A 26236-nucleotide genomic window follows, 5' to 3' on the forward strand; every position below is an offset into this window, starting at 1 on the left:
AAGGAGGCCCAAATAGAAAGGTTTTTTTTTTTTTGGTTTTATTTTGTTTTGTTTTGTTTTTGAGTTGGAGTCTCGCTCTGTCACCCAGACTGGAGTGCAGTGGCCGCTCCCGGCCACTGCAGCCTCGACCTGCTGGGCTCTGGCAATCCTTCCGCCTCAGCCTTCCAAGCAGCCGGAACTATAGGTGCGCGCTACCATGTCCGGCTAATTTTTGATTTATTGTAGAGATGAGGTCTCGTCAAGTTGCCCAGGTGCGTCTTGAACCCACGGGTTCAGGCAATCCACTTACCTCAGCCTCCCAAAGGCGTGGGATTACAGGCTGAGCCACCGAGCCCGGCTAGAAAGTTATTTTCAATAAAGTTATACATTGATTTATTTAACTAATGTTTATTGAATGCCTACTGTGGGTCCTATGTGTCAAGATCTATGAACAAAAAAAGGGAAAAGTCTCTGCTCGCTGAGAATGTATTCATAGTGAGGAAGAAGGAGAAAAAGAATAAATACTGAACATAGTTAATAAGTAGACTCTAATGTATGTTAGACAGTGATACATGCTAATGGAAAACACACAAATGTAGAGTAGGATGGGGGTTTGAAGAGTGTGGAGGAAGGGTACCAGTTATGGATTTAATTGGGATGGTTGGAATAAAACCCTCATTGAGAAGGTGAGGTCTGAGTAAAAGACTGGAGGTGTTGAAGGAGTAACCAAGTGGACATCTGGAGAAAATGGATCCAAGGAGAGAAAGAGTTAGGCCAAAAGTCTTGTGTGCTCAGGGCCTCTGATACCGGGGTACTGTGAGTAATGCAGAGACTAGGAGATGTCAAAGAAGCAATGAGGAATCAGATCATGGAGTGCCTTGAACAACCTCCTAAGATTTTTTGTGGATTCTGTGTGAAATGGCAACCATCTGTAAGGTTTGATTAGGATGCAGTCTAAGCTTAGATAACCAAGAAACAGATTTTAAATCTATATCAATGTCTCTATTTAGTCATGAGAACTATATTTTCATTGTGTAAGATTACCTGATGCTTTGTAAGACAATTAGCATCCCCAACCCCCAGCTAACAAGCATCAGTAGTGCTCTCCCATTGCTGTGGCAACTAAAATTCAATTTTTCAAAACACCCAATGAGGCAATACTACCCTATAGCAACAGTCTTTTAAACATTTTGGTCTTAGAAACTCTTAAAAATTATTGAGGATTTCAATGAGTTTCTGTTTATGTGGGCTATATCTTTCAGCATTTACTATTTTAGAAATAAAAAATATTTTTTAATTCAGGCTGGGTATGGTGGTTTACACCTGTAATCTCAGTACTTTGGAAGGCTGAAGTGGGAGAATTGCTTGAAGTCAGGAGTTAGAGACCAGCCTAGGTATCACAGTGAGACTTTGTCTCTTAAAAAAACAAAAAAATTAGCCAGGAGTGGTGGCACGTGCCTATAGTCCCAGTTGCTCAGGAGGATTGCTTGAGCTCAGGAGTTCAAGGTCATAGTGAGCTATGATTGCATTACTCTAGCCTGGACAACAGAGTGAGACATTGTCCTTAAAAATATATATATATTACTTCATTAACAAATACCAATAATAAATTCATGGTCTATTAACATCAGAGTAATCAAACATTATGTAGCCTTTGGAAAACTCCATTGTACACTTGAGTGAAAAAGGCAAAGAACATCCTAGTAGTATTATCAAATAGTATTATAAAATATTATAAAAATAGTTTTGACTTTGCAGATCTCTGAAAGGGTCTTGGGGATCTCCAGAGGTTCCTGGATCACACTTAGAGAACCGTAACTAATGGAAATGGATAAAACTCAATGTAAATGTGAGTTTATTTTCCTTGGAATCTAGAACTAGAAGCAGAAGAATATTTATAGGCTTGTGTGTAACTAGATGCATTCTTGAGTTCTAGAATTGAAACGTCTTGATATATGCCAGGAAGATCAAAACTTGTGACTGAAGAATGAGAAGTAAAGTGAGACAGACGAGAAAGTGGAAAAGAAAGAAGAAGGAGACTATGGGATCCATAACATGAGGACGTTATGCCATGAGAAAATTATGCCTGTGCTTTTAAAAGCTTAGATAAATTATGGTAAAAACATTTAAAGACTTCATTTTCAATTCATCTTTAATATAGAAGCTATATGCAAGTGATTTGTTACAAGCTTAGAAACACAAAAGTTGTTTGGTCTCAAATGAGTATAAAAATATCTGATGAGTCCCTTTGTTTTTGCAAGGCTTCCTAGACACTTTAGGACTTATAGTAAATATATATACTCAATTAAACTCCCCTGCAGAAAAGCACGAGGTATCAGATAAGCTTTCCTATGAGTACGTTAATTAGCTGGAGGGATATTTGGCAGTGAAATAAAAGTCTTTATGCTTAAAAAAATTAAGTAGTCTATTAGGTGATTAAACCTGTTTAAAATATATTTTTTAAACTAGGCAATAACTGAAAATTGTCATCTGTCAAGTCTTTCTTGAGAATGATGCCTTTGTCTTTTTATATCCTTTCTACAAAATATCCCATACAGCAGTCTGTTATTCATCTTGGTACCTACTGCAATATCTCAGAATCTGAGAGCTTAGAAAGAAGCCTTAGTGGGTCTTAGATTTCAAGCTCAAAAACTCATCTTAAGGGCCAGATGCCGTGACTCACACCAGTAATCTCAACATTTTGGGAGGCCAGATTGGGAGGATTGCTTGAGGCCAGGAGTTCAAGGCCAGTCTGGCTAATAAAGCAATATCTATCTCTTCAAAAATTACAAAAAAAATTAGCCAAGCATGGTGGTGTGTACCCACAGTCACAGTTATTTGGGAGGCTGGGGCAGGAGGATCTCAAGGCTGGAGTGAGCTATGATCTCACCACTGCACTCCAACCTGGTGACAAAAACAGCATCAATGACGAAAGTTCATCTAGGGCCCACCTTCCCGTGCACCCAGGTGACCCTTCAGGCTCTGTTTCAACAGTTCCAGTAACAGGACATCATCACCTCCACAGGAGTCTTTAGGACTATTTTTTGGCAATTGTAATTTTTGGAAAATGCTTCTTCACATTGCACATAAAATTATGTCTCTGTAGCTTTCATCTATTCTCTGATTTGCCTTCTGAAATAATTAAAAAATCTAAATGAAGTGATAGGTGTAAAGAGAGGGTGCAGAATCTATCACATACAGATATGTGCTCAGTGCTCATTGCCTGCCCTCCTGTGCTGGACACTGGTTGACTGGCTGAGCATCCATTTTAACTACAGAACTACAGAGGACGTAAAGTCCAAAATGACATTTCTAGACTCCCTTGCAGCTAGGAATGTAGATGTGATTTAGGTTGCACAAATCAGATGTATTTGCTTAAGATTTGACATTAGAACTCAGTTAACTGAGAACATGTAGAGTGCATTTTGTTGCTGCAGACTGCAAGCAGGAGTCATTTAAGGAACTGTAACAACCTCTTCCCAACTTGCTAGTACCAGCAACTCCTTGGTTCTGCCATGTAGCTTTAGTACTAACCTCCACAGACTGAGCTTAGAGTCTATTTTCTTTGGCTCTTCCTGCTTAGATAAATTAGATTCTGTGAACCATTTAAGGATCTCACTATGTTACCTAGGCTGGTCTTGAACTCCTGGACTCAAGCAATCCTCCCATCTTGGCCTCCTAAAGTACAGAATTACAGGAGTGAGCCATCTCACCAACCATAAATCCCCTTCTGATTAAATTTTCTGGAAGGAAGTGCTTTCTGGACTTGCATCTTAGCCATTATTACCCCCTGGTCAGCTCTTATCTACCCTCTCCCCATGACAGGTCTTTGGATAATTGACTAAAAAAATTATATCACCTCAACACCTTCCTTTCTCCATTACAAGTAAGTTGGTGGCTTTATTGTAAAGATGATCAGCATGCCTGCTTGCTATTTCCAAGCTGGTGTGTGTATATGTGTGTGCATGTGTGTGTGTGTGTGTGTGTGTGTGTGTGTGTGTGTGTGTGTGTGAGTGTGTGTGTGTGTGTTGATCAAGGAAAAGTTAACTCAACCTCTCCACACCTCAGTTTTCTAATTTACAGACTGGGAATAACAATAGTACCTAATCAGGTTGTCGTGATAATCCTTGTACCAAGCTCAGGTTAGTGTCTGGCATGTGATTAAGGCCAAAAAAAAAAAAAGTGTTGGTTGTTATTATTATTGCTATTATTATCAGTATCCTACAATCATTCTCAATTGACTTGATTTTTTTTTTTATTTTTATTTTTTTTTTGAGTTGGAGTCTCACTCTGTCACCCAGACTGGAGTGCAGTGGCTGCTCTCAGCCACCGCAGCCTTGATCTGCTGGGCTCCAGTGATCCTTCCGCCTCAGCCTTCCAAGTAGCTGGAACTAGAGGCACACGCTACCATGCCCGGCTAATTTTTTGATTTATTGTAGAGATAAGGTCTCACCAAGTTGCCCAGGCAGGTCTTGAACCCGTGGGCTCAGACAATTCACTCACCTCAGCCTCCCAAAGTGTGGGATTACAGGTTGAGCTACCGAGCCCAGCAATTGACTTGATTTTTAAAACAACAGATATTCCAGTTGAGAATATATCCTGATTAGTCGACGTCCTTCTTTAAAGAGTATTCCAAAACTGGATTCATATTCCAGTATGAATTCTTAAAATTTCACTTTTATTCTATGTAACAAAATTGATGTATGTGTCATTTATTCTCATGGAGTTTAAACTCAACTCAATCCAGTCTTTTCTATATTTTTCTATTGTCAAAGCATGATATTCCTATTTTGTACCTCGGAAAAACTTTAGATTTATACTTTTTAATATTCATCTTGTTAAATTAGTCCTATTATTTGTCTGGTGTATAGTATTATATACATATATTGGTCTCTCAAAAACTTAACTAGCCCTTCTAGCAAGTCTGATAGGAACTAGTCAGTCATCTCCTCAAAGTCAGTAAATACACTGAACAGTTTAGGCCAAGGACAGAGCCCTGTATCCCTCTACTTGGTACTCCTGTTGACATCATTCCTTTAATAATCACTCTTCAGGCTTGACTGTTTGTCATCTATTAATCTAACTATACTATCATATAACCCAAATTTCTCTGCAGTGAGTTTTTTTCTAAAACCTAGTAACATCCGGATCGTCTCTATTTGTAGCGGTTCTCTGATCCATTGTTCTACAAAATGCATTGCTTGTTCACACAGTTATATTGTAATGTAATAAAATAAAAAAAGTTTAATTTTAAACAATGATTCTAGCATCTGAAAGTACTTCTGCAAGCACTGAGTGAAATCCTGGAGCTGGCCCTCCAAGTCAAATCAGCAATTTGCTGTTTCTTTACTCAAAGGATCATTTTGTAATCTTAGTTCCACAGACCCTGATTAATTATTTTATAGTATTTCTCTTTCCCTCATTTCCCATTGATAGTGGGACCACCACTTTCTCAGCCCATAGTCCTTCACCTCTAGAGCATATCAAACCCAATTATTAATCTCTTTTGTCATCCCACCTATTCTTCCAGAGCAGTATCTCCTAACCATGTGACCTGCATGTGAATCACACATGATTTCTGTAATTCCCTTGAAGACTCTGGCTCAGCTTAGGCCTTGCCAGTCCTTGTACTAAATTATCACTTTCATTCCTCTTTTCAGAAATATTTGATAACACTGTTGGGTTTTAGAAGAACATTTTTTGCATTTCTATTATTAGCATATGACGAGTTTAAAAAATGCAATTACTAAAAGAAACTTTTATTTCTATGTAAGATGTGGTGACTTAAAAGAAGAAAAAGCAATGGCTTGCTTTCTTTCCTTGTAATATTTTTATGTGTTTAATCTCATTCTTAAGGAAGAGATTTATGTGATATTAATATATTTAGCATGTATGTATATGTGTAATATTGTTTTCTAAACTAGGTATATTATCATGATAAGAATATCAGGTGCAGGATATTTTTGTTGCATTATAAATTGGATAAAATGTCTTCTCGAAGTATACTCCAAGTATAATTATCAAAAAGCAAATGGGACATTAGCTTATATCATGGAAATGATGCATGGTCTTTGTGGGAAATTTTCAATATATTCTATGCTAAAACTTAGAGTTTTTGTTTCAAGCAATATCATCTTAAAATATTAAAGACTGAAAAAGTTAAGATATTAAGAATATCTCTACCACAACTCTCTTTTATTTGTAAATTATTTTACCCTTGATAATCTACAAATAGAATTTTCACTATTTTTTAAACACTATTTTCAATAGAACTATGTGGAAACTAAAGGATTTATATTTTCTGTTCTTTCAACATAAGTTTTAAATAATGACAGTTACATTTAAGGCTGCATATATCAGACATCATCAGTGTTATTAACTATGATGATGGCAATTAAAAGCACATGCTATTGCAAATTTAAATCACTACAATTCTATTTTTAAAAAGCAACTTAGCTACTTCTTGTAATAGAGCAATTGAGGCAATGATTGCATATGTCTTGTGTAATTTACCAGAGTAACCCATCAAAAGTTAATTTTTTTAAAGGACAGTATCATGTCTATGCCATGTATATGTGCTTGGTATTTCTTCAAGTGTATATAAAACTTTCAAAGGACAGACTTGCCTTTTTCTGTACAGCTGCATTTTCATTTTCTTTCTCTGAATAGACCCATAATGTTCAGGGAAAATATCAAGAATAATAAATCCAAATCTCTGTATAAAATATACCTTCATGACACACTCAAGCTGGAAATCACAGGAACCAATAAAAATGCAGGCAGCCTACTGATAATGAGGTCAGAAATACAAATAAATTTACTTTTAATGAAGACTGGAGGCACAGTAATCAAAGTGTTAAAATTCATTTCATGCATATCTCATTTGCTTCTTAGCTGATATTTACCACGCAATTCTGTGAGAAAGTAGAGGCCTAAGATGCTCCAGATAAATGGCTCAATTAATTGTACAGAGGTAGACCTCTTTGAGCTGAGCCAGAGCTGTGAGCTCTTTATTAAAAGCACTATTCTGTAGCCCATAACCTTGTTCCTTGACTCCTCTCTGGTTTCCAATTTAAACAAGTCCCCATGCGGCCTGCTCTAAAGGGCTTTGTCTCCCTGTCATTGTTAAGAGAGCTGAGGCATCCTGGAAGTGTGAAATCAGACCTCATGAGTTGAACGGTTCCCCAGGGAACGCCGGACTGCGCAGAAGGTCAAAGTCATGGGCCGGACCATCTAAAAGTGTCTGATCGCCGGTCTGTGACACAGCAAGTTGGGGGTGGGGGTTGAGGGGGCTAGACTGAAGAGGACTGAAATTGAACACATCTTAATTAAAGCCCACAGACAGCAAAACAAAATGTTTTCTAGGCAGCCTGTCAAATGGGGCTTAAATTTAGCTCTGCTAATGAATCTGAGCTGCTAACTGTTATTTCTTAAGATAATAAGACTCTCACGGAAGCTGATAAAAAAACTGTAGCGTGTCTTTTTTTTCTACTGTTTTGTTACTTAAATATTTTCCAACAATGAAGACAGTTTTCCAAAAGAAAAACATGGGAAAAGTCTATGCAAATAAAGGGGTAGTAAACATCTCTCTTAATAACTAGTAGGTTTCCAGACTACGGGGCTGGCAAATGGAACGTCTGTGTGCATAGCCTTGTTTTAGAAAAAGATATTCTCATTTAATGGGACAATTTCAGTGACAGATTCTGTTCATCGTAAATTCTCTCTTTTCCTTTTTCTCTCCCTCTCCCTCCATCGCTTCTTGAAAGAGATGGTACATTAATTTGAGAGATCAATTCACCTGGGGTGGAGAAGTTTTATATTAGTGTACCTTTTAATACGGTGAAAAGGTAGGGCATCTTTTGAAGGGTTTCACAGTGCTCCCATATCACTGTTTCTAAAACGGAGTGACTGGTGTCCCTGGGGAGGCTATGACCTCTTCCTCAAGAGCTCAAAAAAACAAAAACAAAATACAAAACAAAACAAAAAACCTCAGGGGAAAATGAAGGGGAGGGACTAAGGAGAAGAACTCTTTTTTTCTTTCTCCTTTTAGAACTTGAAAGCACCAATAGACTAGGTCTAAATACTCTGCAAAGAAAGCCTCACTCAATTTAGAAGACTTCAGTGTTCTGTTGAAGCAGAAATTAGGCCTTGCTCAAGGGAAAGAATAACCAGAAGCCAGAAAAGACAAATTACAACATGAACTATTTCTTACCACCAAAAAAAAAAAAAAAAATTCCCCTCCTATTGGCCTTCCCTACAAGCTCTCCAGTTTTAAGGCACTCTTGATTTAGCAGTAGAGAGAATCTTCCCCAGTGAAAATGTAGGACCAGACAGTCTCTAGATTTTGCTTTGATGGTACAGAGAAACATTAACCTTTTCACTGGTTAGATGAAAGGTAAGTAAGTTGTTTGGAAAGGTATTTTTCAGTTACTCAAACTTTTTCTCTCATGAAGAATTTAGCTGACCAACTTGTCAAACCAGAGTGCCACTTTCTCAGGCTGTGAAAGGCTGCCCACAATTTGACTGAAATTTCAATCCACTCTTGTGCCTTGTTCAATGCATGTGTATGTGTGGGAGTTGTAAATTGAGGCCTTAACCACCAGAGTTAATCTCTTTTTAAAATCTGTATTAACCTTAATGATTTGAAGTGCACTGTCCAACACTGGGCTATTGAGACCGAAGAAAAAACTAACCTCGACTATCAACAGTTTATTAGGGGCTTAACTGAAGTGACCTACTGTAGTAGTGTTCCGCTGAACAAGGCTATAGGCTTTTTGTGGAAAGGGAAAGAATTGAGGGTTTCATTAAAAAGTAATTTGTGCTTTATACTCATTCATTCAAAGAGAGGCTCAATTGCTCTTTATTCACACACAGTTAATACAGTATCACAATGTTTCTCAATGAACGTGTTGTAACAAAAGAAAAATTTTACATTTTGAAAGGGAAAAATTCTTTGTAACTACAGTAAGATTGATGGCTAACTTAAAAAATTATAGAATCTTTCTCTTCCTGTGTTCATGTTTAATGATGGAATATTATTTAAAAATTTCTGCTGAAACAATGGAAGCTTAACTTTACATTCAGATCACTAAAAATATCTTAAAAATAGAGCAAAGTTGGTCAAGTATTAATTTGTCTTGTTAGACTTTTCTAGAAAAAAGTGTTCTGAAATCAACGAAGTATCTTATTGTAATAGCCTCATTTGTATCACGTCAGAAAATATTATTGCATTAGCAAAGTTATCAGTGATTTAAAATCTCCCCTTCTCTCCATCTACAATACTCTTATATGATGCTAATTTGAGAATTTGAAGACACTATTCATTCAATTCCCTCTTTTCTAACTATTACTTAATATCTTGTAGAGTTTGACTTTAAAGTTTCAAACTTTAGAGTTTGACACTGAGATATATGCCCTATCTTTAAAGTTCTCCTTTGAAGGAATAAGAGATAAAGTATACAAGGAGCTTACTTGTGCCCCAAATTTAATGACAAAGTCCAGGAAACATCAGGATATAATAAGTATCTACCCTTTTCAGAAGTAAAGAGTATTTGTAAAACTGGTAGTATATTCAGATATTTTTCTGACTTAAATGTATGGTCCTCAATTTTTGCCACCATCAGAAATGTCATAAAGACCACAGAAGGTCTAAGAGTATGCAAGGTCAAAGACTGAATTATCTTTTTGTCCCTGAATAGTTCAACATCTCTCTTGTTCAATTCAGAGCACATTAGATTATAAGGTCAGCATGGAATGAGGAATCATTAGATTTATATCCCTAAAACTGGAGGGAAAAAAATGAAGACTCTGTTATTTAGTATTCCCCAAATTGATGTTCATTTTATCAAATCAAAATTATCTCATTAAATCCTTAGGGAAAAGGCTATTGTTATTCACATCAATTTACATAGAACCGTTGGGAAAGAAATATCTCTATTTTTTCCAGCTTTAAAAGAACATGTACTTTAAACTTCCATAGTGGCATACAGGCCAACTGGGTTAATGTAGTTTGCATATTCATGAAGTTTTAAAATCAATGACAGCTTCTCTCCAAGAAAAGACAAACTTATACAATTTGCATTCAATTGTATAATGGACAGGTATCTAAGCCTTTGAAGTAAATGGTACTTGAATTTTCCTAAAATAAATTTCTGTGCTCATATTAATTGGATTATAACTATGCTGGAAATAAAATTCATAAAAAAGAAAATGAATAAAATTAACATTCACAAATTGTTTAGTACAAGGAACCAAGTCAGCATATGTGCAAAGAGAATTCAAATGATCCTCTCAACTGCTATTTCAGGTATGCCTATTTTGAAAAAATATGTGACAGTTGTTATTATCTTCTTGGTTACAAATGAGTTGATAATTACCATTTTAAAGAAACTGTAAACTCCCAACATTTTTATTTTTATCACGCAATAAATAGTCACTTGATAATATGCAAAAATAAAATTTTAAAATATTACAGTTTTGGAACAAGCATCTGCTATTTTAGTTTGAATGCATGCTATTTTTTCACTTGGTCTTAATTCTGTTAAATGAATTAAAGAAGGACACGATGATCTGCAGACCCTTGGATGGTAGGAAATATATATTTCTTCCTTTCCGAGCACATTAGATTATATGTTTGTTCCTCGTCAGGGTCATCTTGCTGAGCATTCACAATGGTAAGCATATTACCACAAATAGTAAGTGGATATTTTATTTCAGGAAAAGTAAAACTTGCAAAAAAATTGGTCAGGACAATCCTACTTATTGTCCAGTTTGTGATGGATAATTTTTTTTTTTTTTGAGTTGGAGTCTTACTCTGTCACTCAGACTGGAGTGCAGTGGCTGGGAGCAGCCACTGCAGCCTCGACTGGTGGGCTCCGGCGATCGTTCCGCTCAGCCTTCCATGTAGCTGGAACTACAGGCACGCGCTACCACATCCGGCTAATTTTTTGATTTATTGTAGAGATGAGGTCTCACCAAGCTGCCCAGGAGGGTCTCGAACCCACGGGCTCAGGCAATCCACTCACCTCAGCCTCCCAAGGCATGGGATTACAGGCTGAGCCACTGAGCTCGGCAGTGATGGATAATTTAAGGATTGTATTAATGTCCCCCAAATTCCTGTGAAATTAAATCACCAATGCATGGACACATAGTGGTAAATTGAAAAAGATAGTTTAATTCTGGAAATTGATGAAATAATTACCATCAATCTATTTATTAATATGTCATGGAAACAGCTATACCCAAATCATGAAGTTTTAAGAGACAAAACTAATTTGGCATTTTTACAGGCTTGTTTCCTAGCTAGAAATATTTTAAACAATCTTGGTTCTCAGTTTAGATCCAGAATTATCTCTGGGATGTGCTAAGAAATTTGGACAACTAAGGAACTGGATCAGCTACCCAAATAGCAAGAGCTCATACCAAGTTATTGAGTATTATGACCTAAACTTTTCAGTGAACTATCAACAGATTTCATGCATGTTTGAATTATAAGTATTAATGCTATAGGGAAAGCTGATACTGTCTGAGAGAAGATGATGCAGCATTGCTTTAATACCTAGAAAAATGACAGTAGCTGAGGAAAATATTCCCACTAAGTTGATTAACCTTTGGAGAATACAACAATTTTAAAGTTATTTTGCTTTTTATTATTTATGTTTAACATATTACTTTGCCGTTAAAAAGCAGAGGTAGTATAAAAATCAGGGGGTTGGCAAATCTTTGTAAGACCAACCCTGAATCTTTACATTTAAATTATTTACTGTGATGGTTCAGTCAGGTGGGATTCAGGATTAAATTTTTTTTTTTTTGAGTTGGAGACTCACTCTGTCACTCAGACTGGAGTGCAGTGGCCACTCTTGGCCACTGCAGCCTCGACCAGCTGGGCTCCGGTGATCCTTCCCCCTCAGCCTTCCAAGTAGCTGGAGCTACAGGTGTGCGCTACCATGCCTGGCTAATTTTTTTGGTTTATTGTAGAGATGAGGGCTCATCAAGTTGCCTAGGTGGGTCTCTAACCCGCGGGCTCAGGCAATCCACTCACCTCAGCCTCCCAAGGCGCAGGATTACATGCTGAGCCACCGAGCCCGGCTAGGATTGAATTATTAAATGGTGTAGACCTTGTGTGTTGCTTGATATGAGCAATAGGAGAGTTGCATCATTTCTCACCTGTGACATCAGCAGCCATCAACCCTTCTGCTCTGATGACTTTCACCTGGAGAAATCCCACGTCTTTCAGGTTGTGAAATATCCTCAGTGGGCTCTGCAAGACACGAACATTGGAATTAGAAAAGAAAGGTCCTAAGGAGACTCAAAGAATGTACTGAGAAAACACCAAGTTTTATAGTTTATGTCAAGATGCTGCTAAAGAAGTTTAAAGGGTCATTTGCGTTTTTCCAATTCAAACTACCTTTCCCCTCCATGCACATTTATGTAGATAATTGTTGTTATACAAGTAGGTTTTCTGAAAAAATAAAAACATCATATTTATCCCCCATAAATAATTACCAATAGATGGTGAACAATAAATTATACAATAGATATGTCTACTTTCTTCCTTCAATCTTCTACCCAAAAAAGTGCTCCCAGACATCTTTCATCTGTAGATATAATGGTTTGAAGACGAGTGATTCTAAATATTAAATCTTAAGTTATTGATTATGTAACACTTTTCAGACTTTGGGGGTAAGAAAGTCAACATTAAACTCACTATTATTTTCTACAATTTTCTTCTTGGTGAGTTTTGGAAATTATATGTACCAGATGAAGTTTAAATTATCTAAAGACTATTTTCCAATATTTATTTCAAAAGGCATGTAGTTCTACATAAGTAAAAGAAACACATAATCTTTAAATAAATCACATTGATGACAAAATAAAAACTGGTGATCAATTTCTCTTAAATTTATACTTTTATTTGTTACTATAGTATGGATAGCAGTAGAAGTATGGATACTGATAGAAAAACCAGATCCAAATGATAAACTCTATCTTACTTCATAAATTAACAGTGGTGGTGCCTTAATAAGTGTAGTACTTGAAAAAATTGAAAGAGGGACACTAATGCATATTTCTGAAGTCTAATTAATGGACATAAATACTTGGAGAGTAATATGAACTTATAGAATACTGATATGTATTTGTTTATTTACCCTTCATAGTATTTTTCTTAAAATGAGATCAATACTTCTCAGTAAATCAAAGGTACTTCTGATCATAATCTTGAAAATGTTTCATGATCAAGGAGCATAACATACTTTTGCATAATAAAGTTATCTGTTAAAATGTTGCTAGAGTAAAAACCATTCCCATCCTTGAATTAATAATGTGAGAATGCTGACAAGCAAAAGCTTATTGAGATATGTACTTTATCAGTCCCGTATGACCAGTCATTGTTTACACTGCAGCTATAACCTTGGTATATTGAGACAAGGAAATGCAGATATATGAGTAATCTCACAGCCCAACTTTTTAAAAAGAGGGTTTAGCCCAAGGATTAACTCTTAATCTTTTATTGTTTCTAAATAGTTGTTTATCAATAAGAATCTGTTTAAGATATCCAAATGACAGTGTTCAGTAAAAATGCACTTCTCTCTCCATTTAAATTCCTGCGAATTAAGGGTTAAGTGAAGGCTTTGACAGTAGTGTTATAATTCGGAGGTTTGTATGCATGTAGTGTTCCTACAGTAACATCAAGTTTGAGAAGCTTCTCATCTCAGAGTTTACCGAATGTTATAAACCAGAGAAGTCTCCTACCCTAATGACAGGGAATAGTTTTATCAAGTGGTTCCTGTACTTTAATTTTTGGGAGCAATTTAAACCACATTTCATTGTGACTAAAACAAATATCATCGTCCTCATGTCTGAGAATACCATACTGGTAACCACCTTCCACAGACATATTGTCTTCTAGTGCTTGTGATGTTCTGCTTCCCATTTGGAAAGGTAATTATTGTTTGAAGGTTTCATTTCCCCAAGTCAGCCGACACTCAGTAATTTATTGCAAATATCAGCTATTTAGGCCAGTGATACACAGATTATAACAAAGACTTCAAAACAGAAAATAACTACAACCATTAAAAAATATAACTTTAAGTAATGTTTCAACAAGAGGTATTCTTGCTTTGTTATTTATGGTTTTTTTAGAAGGCCTAAAAACCTGGATGGCTTCTGAAGCCAGAAATTTCCATAGCAGAGGAATCTATGATTTGCTGTGAATCCTTTCAGCCCTCAATAGATGGGAAAAGATTGAAATGCTCTGGAGAGGAGTCCTCTTTATTTTTTTAATGAAAGGCTGTATAATATATTTTCTCTATGGCTGCAGCAGCTGTCAGGGAGAGCATCTCAGTTCAGCTCTATTACGGGAGAGGCAATACCCCATCCTATGGCATCAGATGCTCTGAGGGGCCAGAGCTGATTGACAGCTTGTCACCGTGACGTCTTATTCCATCTCTGTTATGGAGAAAATTAATGTCACACCACCAGCCTTATGACTCGCTGTCATCTTAGAACCGCTCACCTTTTATCAATGCTCTAAATAACATTTCAAGCCCATCGTCTCACGGTGGACAATCCGGTCAAGGGACATTAAATCAGATGACTGTGAAATGTCATAATAAAAATGGAATGCTAACAACTTCTTCTCTAAACTAGCTCCTCTGGTTTTTAAACTGTGACAAGGGGGAGCAAGGGTTCAGCATACCCGTTCTGAAAAGGTCATACAATCGCTCTTGGTCTACTACCCATTACTACCCGCCCCCTATTGACCTTCCCTCCTTCCCTCCTCCTAAAAGAAGAAAAAAGAGAAAAATGGAATTAGCCATCTTCTCAGAATGTGGTGATCAAATAATGGCTTACATAGTAATGTCTGTTTAATTTGTGGGGCTTCCATGTTTAGCAATGAACAGCTAAACGACAGCAGTGGAGGGCTTTTTCAGAGCTGTCTCATAGCAGAGTGGGCCCAATTCATTTGCTTTCCTGACCACAACCAGTGCCAAATCAAATTCTTAGGTTTGACCTAAACTTTAAAAAATACACATGTTCTTAAAAGAAGACATATAAATAATTCTTCAAACAAATAACTTTATGTTTCTCCATACTATTTCAGACGTGATGTGGCATTCATTCATTTCATTATCCATATAATAAAAAGAACACACTGAAGCCCTAAAATACAAGTCTTTGTTCTAGTATTTCTATGAGAAATTATAATACAAGAGCTATGTTGCTCATAATAGCTTCTTAGCAAGTATGTTCTAGAAGGAGGTAGAGACTTCTGTCTGAAATTCAGGGCTGAAAAAAAGTATATTTAAACATGGGCTCACTTTTTAATACATTTAGCAGAATATAATCTGAGGATTCACTCAGACAGCCACACAACATTTTATACTTTATTAAAATGATGTTTGAAAAAAGGGGTGGAAACATATTCAAATTCTGAATGGCAAGAGCTGATTTAAGGAAGTCCACCCAGCAAAAAGAAAAAAAAAATCAATAATAGGTGGATTACTTCTAATTACCTCAGCAGCAGTATCATCTTAATATATGGGATAATATCAAAATATTAATCCATCAGCTACAGTGTTATAATACCTAGAAGAGTTTTTTTATATTAATATACTGACTAATTCCTTTAAAATTGTTTTAATTCATGAGGCTCACTTCTGGTAACAGGAGAATATATTTTGGTGGATACCAAAATGTGAAATAATCCTCATAATTGCAATTATATATTAGAAGATGCCACACAATACCTTAGGCTCTTAGGTGGTTTAAAATATATATACTATTTAGCCTTGCTAAGTCACCTCTATTAAACTGTTTATGATAACACCATTGGTGGGTGAGTTGTACAAGCATTAGCAGACAGCTGATTCAGTGGAGATAGCCAGAATAAATTTGCTGAAGCGCACATCCTGCTAATCTGTTTGAAGAATATTGTAGAGCATTAGTACCAGCACTTCATGTTATCTGCACAGGCTGATAAGGTACATCTTTATTAAATTCAGTTATTGAAAGGATGTCAGTCAGCAAATAGGAATATTTTAAAAATCTTAAAAAAAAAAAGCAGTTCTTTCTTAGTCAGAGCTTGGTTTCATGGCTGAGTGTCTAGAGGAGCCTTCTAAACACCTGGCAGCATTGTACAATGCAAGCTTTGTAATTTTAAGTGGAAAAGCTTTTTTTTCTCAGCTTCATGGGTACTGAGGCATTTACTTTTTCAAGCCGCCATTGAAAAAGAATGGTGGAGTAAGAGCTCCCCTCTCTGCTGATTCAAGAAAACTACATGATGGGAAAGACATTGTGGGAGCATGCCGGGAAACAGGAAGATTTGGTTGTGAATATTTTGGTTTGGTAAAATTTGAGGAGGGTGGTTATTTTAGTGACTCTCGACTTCACACTGTCATTTCACTTGATTTCAAGAAAGGAGGTTTACTTTTAGTTTTATTTCACATTTAACTTTAAGAAAAATTACAAGAATTGAAGGGAGGCTTTTCTGAACAGCTGAAAATAAAAATCCTTCTGCGAATACTCTCTGGCTACCAAGCTACTCATTAATGTAAGTGCCATTAACTCTATCTCAAACTTGGAAAGGAAAAGAAATCTTAATTGCAACTACAAAGAATCAATGAATTAATTTTAAAGTAATGTTGTATAAATTTGATGGGGATTTCCCTGAAGAATAAAATCACTGAGTAGAATGGTAGAATCCAGAACTTGCCTCAGAAGAGAGTCTAGAGAAGACCAAGTCTCTAAACATTGGTGGGTAACACAGGGACTTCTGCAAAGGTCTGTGTGGCATTTGTATTTGCCCAGAAGTTTACTTCTGTCAATTCTTCTGCCAGATAGCTTCTCAGAAATGCTTCTATCACTCCCAGTGAATTGTTTACAACCTCATTCAGTCACATGTGACTCTGTAAAGGGGAGGGTTACATACGTACATATCTCTTTAATATCTCCTCCCGTTCCTTCTGGTCCTCCAGGGAGTTGACAGAGAGGTCAGAGATGCTGACTGTGGCTGATGCTGTTAGGGTGACCAGGAGCACCAGGTGTCCCTCACCCTCTTCCAGCTGCAACTCCAATTTGTGTGTCTGTTCCCTACTTAGGGCTGACAGGTCAACCTGGCACCTAGAAATAAATGTTTTGAATCAGCAAGTGGCTTTTTTCCCTCCATATCAAACAGCTGCTCAGAGATAGGTGACAAATAAATCAAAAGAAATACTATTTGTAGCACTGAACAAACACATCTTTCATGTCAGCTTTTTTTTTTTTTTTTAATTTGAGTTAGGGTCTCACTCTTGTCACCCCAGCTGGAGTGCAGTGGCATAATCACGGCTTACCACAGCCTCAACCTCCTGGGCAGGTGATCCTCTTGCCTCAGCCTCTCAATATGGGCCTCAACCTCCTGGGCAGGTGATCCTCTTGCCTCAGCCTCTCAAGTAGCTGGGACTACAGGTGCACCACCATGCCTGGCTAATTTTTTTATTTTTTATTTTTAGAGACAAGGTCTTACTATGTTGCCCAGGCTGGTCTTGAATTCCTGGGCTCAAGTAATCCTCTCACCTTGGCCTCCCAAAGTGTTGGGATTACAGGCGTGAGTCATCATGCCCAGTTAGCTGACTTCAATGACAAAATTAAGACTCTGATTATTTTAGGGCCTATAATTGCTTATTTCTTATAAGGTACAAAAAATGTGTTAATTTGAAATTCGATGATTACTTACTGTATTAATAAAGTGATGGGGACTTCCCATCCCTAGGTGACCTAAGGACCCAGGTCAGTGGGAATTTGCTTACAGAAAGACCAGCATGAGTGTCCAGAGAGACAACTACCAAAAGTCTGAATTTTTTGTCACTTTTAAAACCATGAGTGTTTCTTCTCACTCATTCATAGTAACATAAATGATATTAAGCAGTGAACAGAATATGCGCTATGGTGATACCATAAATTCTACATTTAAAAAATCATGCCAATTGATTAATTGCATGCTGCATAAATCTAAACAAAAAACCACATAAATCCTCAGAAAACATGATAACTCAAGTGTTAGGCACCAGAGTTGTCATAACAGAGCTTTCATAACATAGTAGTCCATATTCTATATGCTCCTAGAACGCTCAGAACTAAATTCCTTGAAAATGTTTTTCATAAATATGCAATTGATTTTGAAAAGAAAGGTAATGTGATGACCACAAGGCTAATAAACTGAGAGAGAGGTGGCAGATACGAAGAAAAAGCATTTAAAACAGGTTATAGCCAATTACAAGAATAAATGTGGGAACATATTATCAAAGGGATGTCCAGTATCAGGGACAAATCAAATTCTTGCTCCTTCTTATTTCTACTCTATTTGCTATTTATCTTTTCGCTTAAATGTTAAAATCCCACAGGCTGGAGTGCAGTGGCACGATCATGGTTCACCACAGCCTCAGCCCCTGGGCTTAGGTGATCCTTCTGCATCAACCTCTTGAGTAACTGGGACTACTGGTGCGTGCCAACGCACCCAGCTAACTTTTTGTTTATTTGTAGAGATAAGGTCTCATTATATTGCCTAGGCTAGTCTCGAACTACGAGGTTTAAGCAACCCACCTGCCTCAGCCTCCCAAAGTGCTGGGATTACAGGCATGAGCCACTGTGCCTGGTCTTCAAACACCTTTTTAGTATGAATGATCTTAGGAACTGAACTGAAATCCAACATTCACCTTTGATATTTGCCTATTGGTTAACATGATTAGACACAAATGGGAGGAAAAGAAATATTGATGCAAGAAATGAAAATGAAAAGAAATGCTCTGGTCAGTGTCAGAAAGTCTATGTATGCTAAGTGCTAACTATTGAGAAAGTGAGAAATGAGGATTTGTGCCATGTCTGGAAAACATCTTCCTAAGGTTAGAATGTACACCAAACAGCCTCACGGTTTCTGCTGATACAACATCCATGTCCAGATACTCTCAAGCTATCTCCTTAAACTCTAAATGGTGAAAAAATATATCAAACCCTTTATCTAACATTGTAATTTTAATTGGAATTAAGCTCGTATCGATAACACCTGGAAAAAAATATAACACTGCAAAACAGCCATCCAAACATATTTTGTAATAAAAAGAAAAAACATGAATATGATTTTTAGAGATCTTTCCAGCACCTGACACAGTGCCTGGCATGTAGTTTCTTGAATGCAATTGACCCTTTGGCTTGGATAGAGAGTACAATATTAGAGAATTGAACAGGGATAATTCAGACAGTATTTTTGGCAGGATACAGCTGGAAGCTAGAAGGATCTTTTTAAAAAAAAAAAACTTTTAAAAACTCACTTTAAAAAATCTATTTTTATTTTAGAGTTATGGCATACATATAAAGATTTGCTGCATAAGTAAATTGTGTGCAGGTGAGGTTTAGACTTCTAGTGAGCCCTCTCTCCCCTGGTAGTGGACACAGTATCCATTGGGTGGTTGTGTGCTCCTTAACCTCCCTGCTTCCTTCCTCCTTTAGCAGTACTCAGTGTTTTTTGTTCCCACCTTTGTGCCTGCATGCCCAATATTTAGGGCCAGCCTATGAGTAAGAACATTCAGTATTCAGTTTTTTATTTCTGTGATAGTTCACTTAGAATGATGGTCTCTAGCTGCAACCATGTTGCTGCAAAGGACATGATTATTTTCCTTTTCTTTTACTCACTTTGATCTTGCATTTCCTAGCCCCTTCCTTGCCTTATTCTATTGTATGATGCCGCAGCACTCTTCAAGCATTAAAACACACTTAAGCCTTCTGGAGAATTTCCTTCTATGCCCACTATCATTTTACCCTAGTCACATAGATGCTGACTTCTCTTCTCTATATTAGAGTGTTGCATTTAATTCTTTAGTGTTGGAAAAGGTGTTCTATAGATGATATATGGTTCAGGACTTGCAAACTAGCAACTTTCAGACAGAATCTGATCCACAGATTTGTTAATTTTTTTTGTAGGGCTACATAAGTTTTGAATAAAAATGTTTTAAAATGCAAGGCAAATATCCTCTGAATTAGCTACTGTTCCCAGTACTGGTCTATTTCACTTACTCTACCTGGTTTCAGTAGACCTAAGGATTTATGATTCTGCAATCTCCTTAATCTACCAACAAGAAAATGGAGGGTAAGAGAGGCTGCATGACTGAATGGAGACAGTTAGTTAAAGCCGATCAAGACCTGAACTTGGGTCTCTGGAATTCAAGGTCTAGGTTCTGTACCACTCTGTCATTAAGTAACCATACATCCCAGGAGGAGGTGTGTGATGGGAGCAGTGCTTCTCAAACTAGGTAATACCTGGACTTGCATTTAATATAATTTAAATTAACAATGTAATTTTATAGGGAAGATTATGCTTTTCTGCAGCCACAAACATTTCAATATTGAGTGTATTCATAGAAGTAGTTCAACTCAGGTGTTGTCCTATACTTAATGTTTCAGAATTTTGACTTTAATAATTTGAATGTAGAGAATGCTTGTTTTCACAAACACATTGGACAAGAGAGTATCAAATGACTTCAAGCTTCTTTATCTTGGTTAAGGTTATTCAGATCTCCGATTTATCTAAAAGCTCTGCTCAGAAGTAACATGCCATTTAAAATGAAGTGTCACCTAAAATCAAGCAAAACTGTCTTGTTAACATGAGGATAAAGTTCACATTATTGCTTCTCTGATGGGTATCAAATCAACTTATTGCTGGAATTGGGTGGAAAAAAAGCACTGCTACCCTCTTGTAGTTTTTCAACAAATATATACAAAGATGGGCATATTTGCAACACAATCTATTGCAATGTGAACACAGTACTACTTGCTGTGGGACAAATTGTTTTGCATTTGAAGATTCACTACAGTTTGAATGTAGAAGTATTAAGTGGTTACCCAGAGGTTCCTGAATGGGCACACATTAATGGTTTGTATTGTTATCAAATTTAAAAAACATTGAAACAAACGTATGGACTCCAAAAATATGTTCACAGACATGTACATAGAAAAAAGATCCTGGGGTTGAAAGTTAGATTCCCTTGGTTCTAGCCCCCAACCTTCAGTAATTAGTTGCATGACTTCTTTCAGGATAACGTATCCTCATGAATTTCATTCTTTTCATCTTCAATTATGAGATAATTGAACTAGATGAACTTTAAATTCTCAAAAATCCCAAATTCCGTAACTGGTTATAACTCCTTTCATGTTTACACTTGCTATACCTTCCTTTCTTTGTAGTTCCACTATCCAAAATAAATAAATAAATAAAATATATTTATCAAATAGTCAATGAAATATTCCTCACATGTATTGCCAAAAAAAAAAAAATTCTGAAAATTGGTGTAAGAAGGCCTGTAATCTAATCTAATTTCAAATTGTCTTGCAGGGAGCACTAGGGTGGGCCTCAACAGGCACCATGGGAGGCAGTTTGAGGAAAAGGGGCATGGGCTCCCCCTCTTTGGTTCAAAGAGACGCTCCCCTTACATCTCTATATATTGAGAGTTCTACATGTGTAGTTTGAAAACCTACCTGATACATCTTACACACATCCCTGGGTTCTCCTGGATGTGTGGAGCCATGGTCTTCTGGGCCTTCAGCTGCTTGCTTTAGCTCAGCTGTTACTTTGGCTGTGCCTCCCCAGGGGGCTGTTCTCCATCCCACCACCATGCCCATGACTATGCTTGGGTCCTCATGGGTCTTCTACCTAGGGCTGGCTAGCCTTCCACTTGCCCACTTGGCTGCCACTGTGCATATAGGCCTAATTGCCACATGTCCAGAGATTGTGGCTGCTAAGGTCATTTTTGCGCTGGTGTGCAAAGCCACACCACGGGGAACGGATCTGACTCTCAGATCAACTGCCAAAGAAGGTGGATGAAATAATGCAGAAGTTGTTTCCTTTTGGGGTGATCTGTGATCAACAGAATAGGAGATGGGAAGATAATTTCCCATACCTTCTTCCCTCTTACAGATGATTCCAAAACATGGTTCTCCATGTTGCCTGTTCACATGTGGCCATGTGAGTGTACCTGCTAAGCAAACAACTGTGTCACTAAAACACAGGAAACAGTGACCAGCCCAGTAACATATTATCTTGGATTATTTCCAAGTCTTCCCTGCCTCATGTTCTTTCTCTCACACTCCCACTGTTTGGGATTGTATCTTCCAATAAAGCACCAGCACTTAATCATTGCCTCAAGCTCTGGACCGGGCTAAGGCAAAATCCATTGATACTGCTCTTGGTTACAGGTGTCTAAAACACAAACTTGACCATGTCCCTCCCCTGGCTTCCTGTCATTGTGAGATATCCTTAGCAAGAAAACAGTGCTCTCCATGACCTACTATTAGCTTCTGTGTTACTTGCTGATACACACTCACTACTTGTCATTCCAGAAACCTTATTATTCTCTCATCATCCATGCTGGAGCTCACCTGTTTCTTTATGCTTGAACAAGGCATACCCTCTGTCTGAGATGAAGTATCTACCTATCTTTGCTTGGCTAATTTTTTATTAACTCCTATTGAAATAGCTTGCAATTAATTGTCTTTCTCAATATCCTGAAATGCCTTGAGAGTAGGGACAGTGTCTTGTTTTCAGCAGCTAGCACAGCACTTGGAATGTAGCTGGTTCGCTCTAAGTATTAAAGTACTTATGGGCAAGGAAAGGGAGGTGCAAGAGAGGCCAATCATTTACCTTTGGTGATGATGCTTGACAGCAGTAGAGCCAGTATTAGTATGTAATGTGCTCCTTCTACCACCTTTATATGGCAGAAAGTGCCTTGATTTCTCTCCAACACTCACTTCACTCACTCGCCCATTAATTAATTCATTCATTAGTAGCTATTTCCTGCGTGTTCATGTGTGAGGTCTTCTGTTAACATTTTCAGCCCCTTCTAAGTCTTCTGACATCTCAGATCCTTATTTTCAGAATTACCACAGACTGTGTTACTTCAAACAAAATATTTGACCTCACAGTCCATGGTTGGGGATTCAGAAAACAAAAATTTTTTAAAAGCTCAATTATTCATTAGTATTGTCATATTAAGCAAGTCATTTTATCCTTTGTGCTTCAGATTTCCTCATCTATCAAATGGAAATTTTTACAATGCCTTCCTTTTGCATGGAGTTGTAGGAACACAAGAATAATAGGCGAAAAAACTTTGAAAAGTTGAAAATGCTTTGTAAATAGAATATCTGGTTATACTATCACATTTACCTTAATTTGATACTGGAAAATTCAAACTATCTGTACCAAACCCAACTCATCGATCAATCAATAGGATAATCAAAACAGACTCAAAACTGAAGGATATTTTTAGATCTACCTCCCCTCATTCCACAAATGGAAAAAACAAGGCTCAGAGAAATTAAGTGATAGCAAGAACCTGAACCATGCTTCCTGACTTTCATATTAGAGCATGAGGTTTTTTGCACTTAAAAAAAACCCAACTCTATACATTTGATGTATTTAACCACATGAAAGGAATATTGGCCATTTTTATGTATTTTATGACATTTCTCCTAAGAAATGAGGGGAAATTGAGGTTGAGGTTTTTTGCACTTAAAAAACCCCACAACTATATACATTTGAATTATTTAACCACATGAAAGGAATACTGGTCACTCTTATGTATCTTCTGACATTTCCCCTAAAAGTTAAAGAAGAAAAATCTCAGGGTTCTTATCCCCTCTTCTCTCTCCTGCCTTTCCATCTGCCATCCCTGAACCACTGACCCATGACATTCTGTCCCTGATGAAATAGACTTGTGATTAGCACCCTGGACATATCCATACCAGTCCCTTGAGGGGCAGTAAGTAAGTAAGTGTTAGAATGACTAGGAATTATTTTTAATTTAAAAATAAGACAGAAATCCAGCCTCGCCGATAGTTTATATAGTGTTAGCACAGGTGGCCCATACGCCAAACTACGTCACATAGCCCTCAAGTCTTCTGAGTGAAGCACTGCAGCCAGGAGACACCCAGGGGCTGACAGTGGCACCTTCTGGGCTCGCTTGCCTTCCCTGAATTTGCAGTTACTACATGCCCTGTTAAGTGGATTTACGGCTTATATAATCTAGTTTTAACTAAACTAATCCTCACAAAATGGACAATTGGTTTTAAAAGGTCCGAGCAAAGGAACTGTGGAGGGAAGATAATGTTAATTGAACAAGCACAAGTGAACAGCAATGATAAACAAGGATCTGCAGTGCTGACACTTTACTCCACTTGAGGTCTGTGACAGTCACGCTGTAATTCACAAACCAACAATGTTAGGTCTAGCGAGAATTGAGCCAAAATGATCCAAAATCATCAAGAAGAATATTTGCAATAGAAATTGACATCTGCTCTCTGACAATGAACTTCTAAGTGTATGTTCTGCCCTACAGTATTAACTAATGATATTTTGAAGCCATTATGATTAGCGAGATATTTAAAAATGGAACTTCAGAACAGGAAGGCAAGACTTTATGGGGGGATTTTAAAAAATATAATTTTGCATAATTTTAGTCCAATTTAATAAAAATGTATGAAGTTTTTTGAGATTTATTAATCTATGAGAAATACTTTATAGTAGTATAACTAATGAAACATAATATATTATAACATATTATAAATTAATATAATACATAATTCCTTCAAATGTTTGTACTTTAAAGAATTCAATATGTAACCGCCAAAGTGTTTTCAAATTCCATGATTATGCAGATTATGTTTGTACTCTCTCTCTGACATTACAAAATGCTAACTGCTATTATTGCCTTTCTGTTGTCAGAAGTTGTCACCGTTCAACTGTCTTTGGGAAGATTGCTTTACCCAGGCATACTTCTGCAAACTTGTATAATTTCCTATTCATCGACTCGAAGGTAAACTAATATACATACAGTAGTGCATGGAGACTGTCTTTAGAAACTTTGCCAATTATTTCAGAAAAATTGCAATGAGTATAAACTTTCTGAGAAAATCTTCAGAAGAAAAACAGTAACCCACAGAAGAAAAGGGATTACAAATCATAATATATTTGGTTTAGGTTGAGTTTATGAAAAACCAAGACAAAAATCAATGGCACATTCCATTCTTTATTTAAATAATGTCTATCTTTCTAGTGAAATATTTCACTCCATCATTGGTAAGAAAAATAGTAAAATACAATGATTTCATTAAAAAACGTCTTTTCAGTTTAGAATTTCCTGACTAGCTGTCTTTGTGCTTTCAAATTAATAATGCAGCAGGATTACTCCTGTTATTATTTATGTAGGAAATAAAATAATCATTCTAGTGTGGGTGTCACAAATAAAATGTTCCAAATCAGAATCTATGGAGTGTCAAATGCTCAAATGCATTGACTATCAACCTTGGGAAAAAAAAGTCAAAGACTGTTTTTCTCGTCTGCCATGCTAAACATAGACACACATTCATGGGCATCAATACTTTCCACATCTCTTCTCCTCAGCATTAAATTCAGAGACATAGATTTATTCTTATGGCTGTAGAATTGAAAGCGTTTGTTCTTCATCCAGAACTTATCAAGTTAGAATAAGTTTTTTTTATCATATGCCATTAATAAAAATTTTTTAGAAAGCAAGTGCCCAAGTAACGGTTACATTTGTAGCATTTTGTTGTCATGGTTAGTAGCAAGGCCTAGGCCCTAGGAAGAATGCAACAAATAGAGTCAGTAGTGATTCACCAACCTAAAATATATGTACCCCCAATCAATGCCACTTTACAGATAAACAAGCATTTTGCACACTAATATATAATGCTATAAATCTTGCTACATTGTATTGAAAATAACTCTGAATAAAATTGCATAACACAGGATTTACTTATTCTGCACGTTCATAAAAACTACTTGTTCTGTGACAGCACTCATTCTTGGCAATTTACTGCAGCTGTCAGCAGCCAATTTGTTCAGATTACTGCTCTGCATAAAAGTGTAACAATCACGAGGATTTATTAGCTGATTATTGTAAAGGTGGCAGTTCGTCTTGCCTGCCAAAACGCAGGTGATCAGAAAGTTAAATAATTACATGCAGATTAACATTATTTCACCTTCACCTGAAATCTGTAGTTCAGCAACAGGTAAAATTTGTTGTTCAAACTTGCAGTACGGTGAGTCACCTAAGTTGGTTTACTGAGTATTTGGCATGTTACTGAGCACTCTCTGGCTTCAGGAGAACATGTTGCATCCAAGATTGTGGTGAAATGAACATGGACATTAGAGTCAGAACACCTGGGTTTGAGCCTCAGGTCACTCCCTCCAGTTACATGCTAGCTGAGCAAC

At 36.9% G+C, this 26236-nt stretch overlaps 1 protein-coding gene across 4 annotated transcripts in view; it reads right to left on the reverse strand.

The window, feature by feature from the left end:
• The window catches only part of MCTP1 (multiple C2 and transmembrane domain containing 1), a 334728-nt gene that overhangs the window by 177578 nt on the left and 130914 nt on the right, over window positions 1-26236 (reverse strand). For all 4 annotated transcript variants that reach the window (XM_008059220.2, XM_021712485.1, XM_008059178.2 and 1 more), the window contains 2 exons: window positions 16914-17100; window positions 12145-12238 (listed from right to left, as the gene is read on the reverse strand). In XM_008059220.2, coding sequence (XP_008057411.1) covers window positions 12145-12238; window positions 16914-17100 — 281 coding nt within the window. The remainder of the gene's footprint in view (window positions 1-12144; window positions 12239-16913; window positions 17101-26236) is intronic.

Source organism: Carlito syrichta, unplaced genomic scaffold (assembly GCF_000164805.1).
Source record: "Carlito syrichta isolate Samal-C Ts95f unplaced genomic scaffold, Tarsius_syrichta-2.0.1 Scaffold16673, whole genome shotgun sequence".
NCBI classification, from domain to species: domain Eukaryota; kingdom Metazoa; phylum Chordata; class Mammalia; order Primates; family Tarsiidae; genus Carlito; species Carlito syrichta.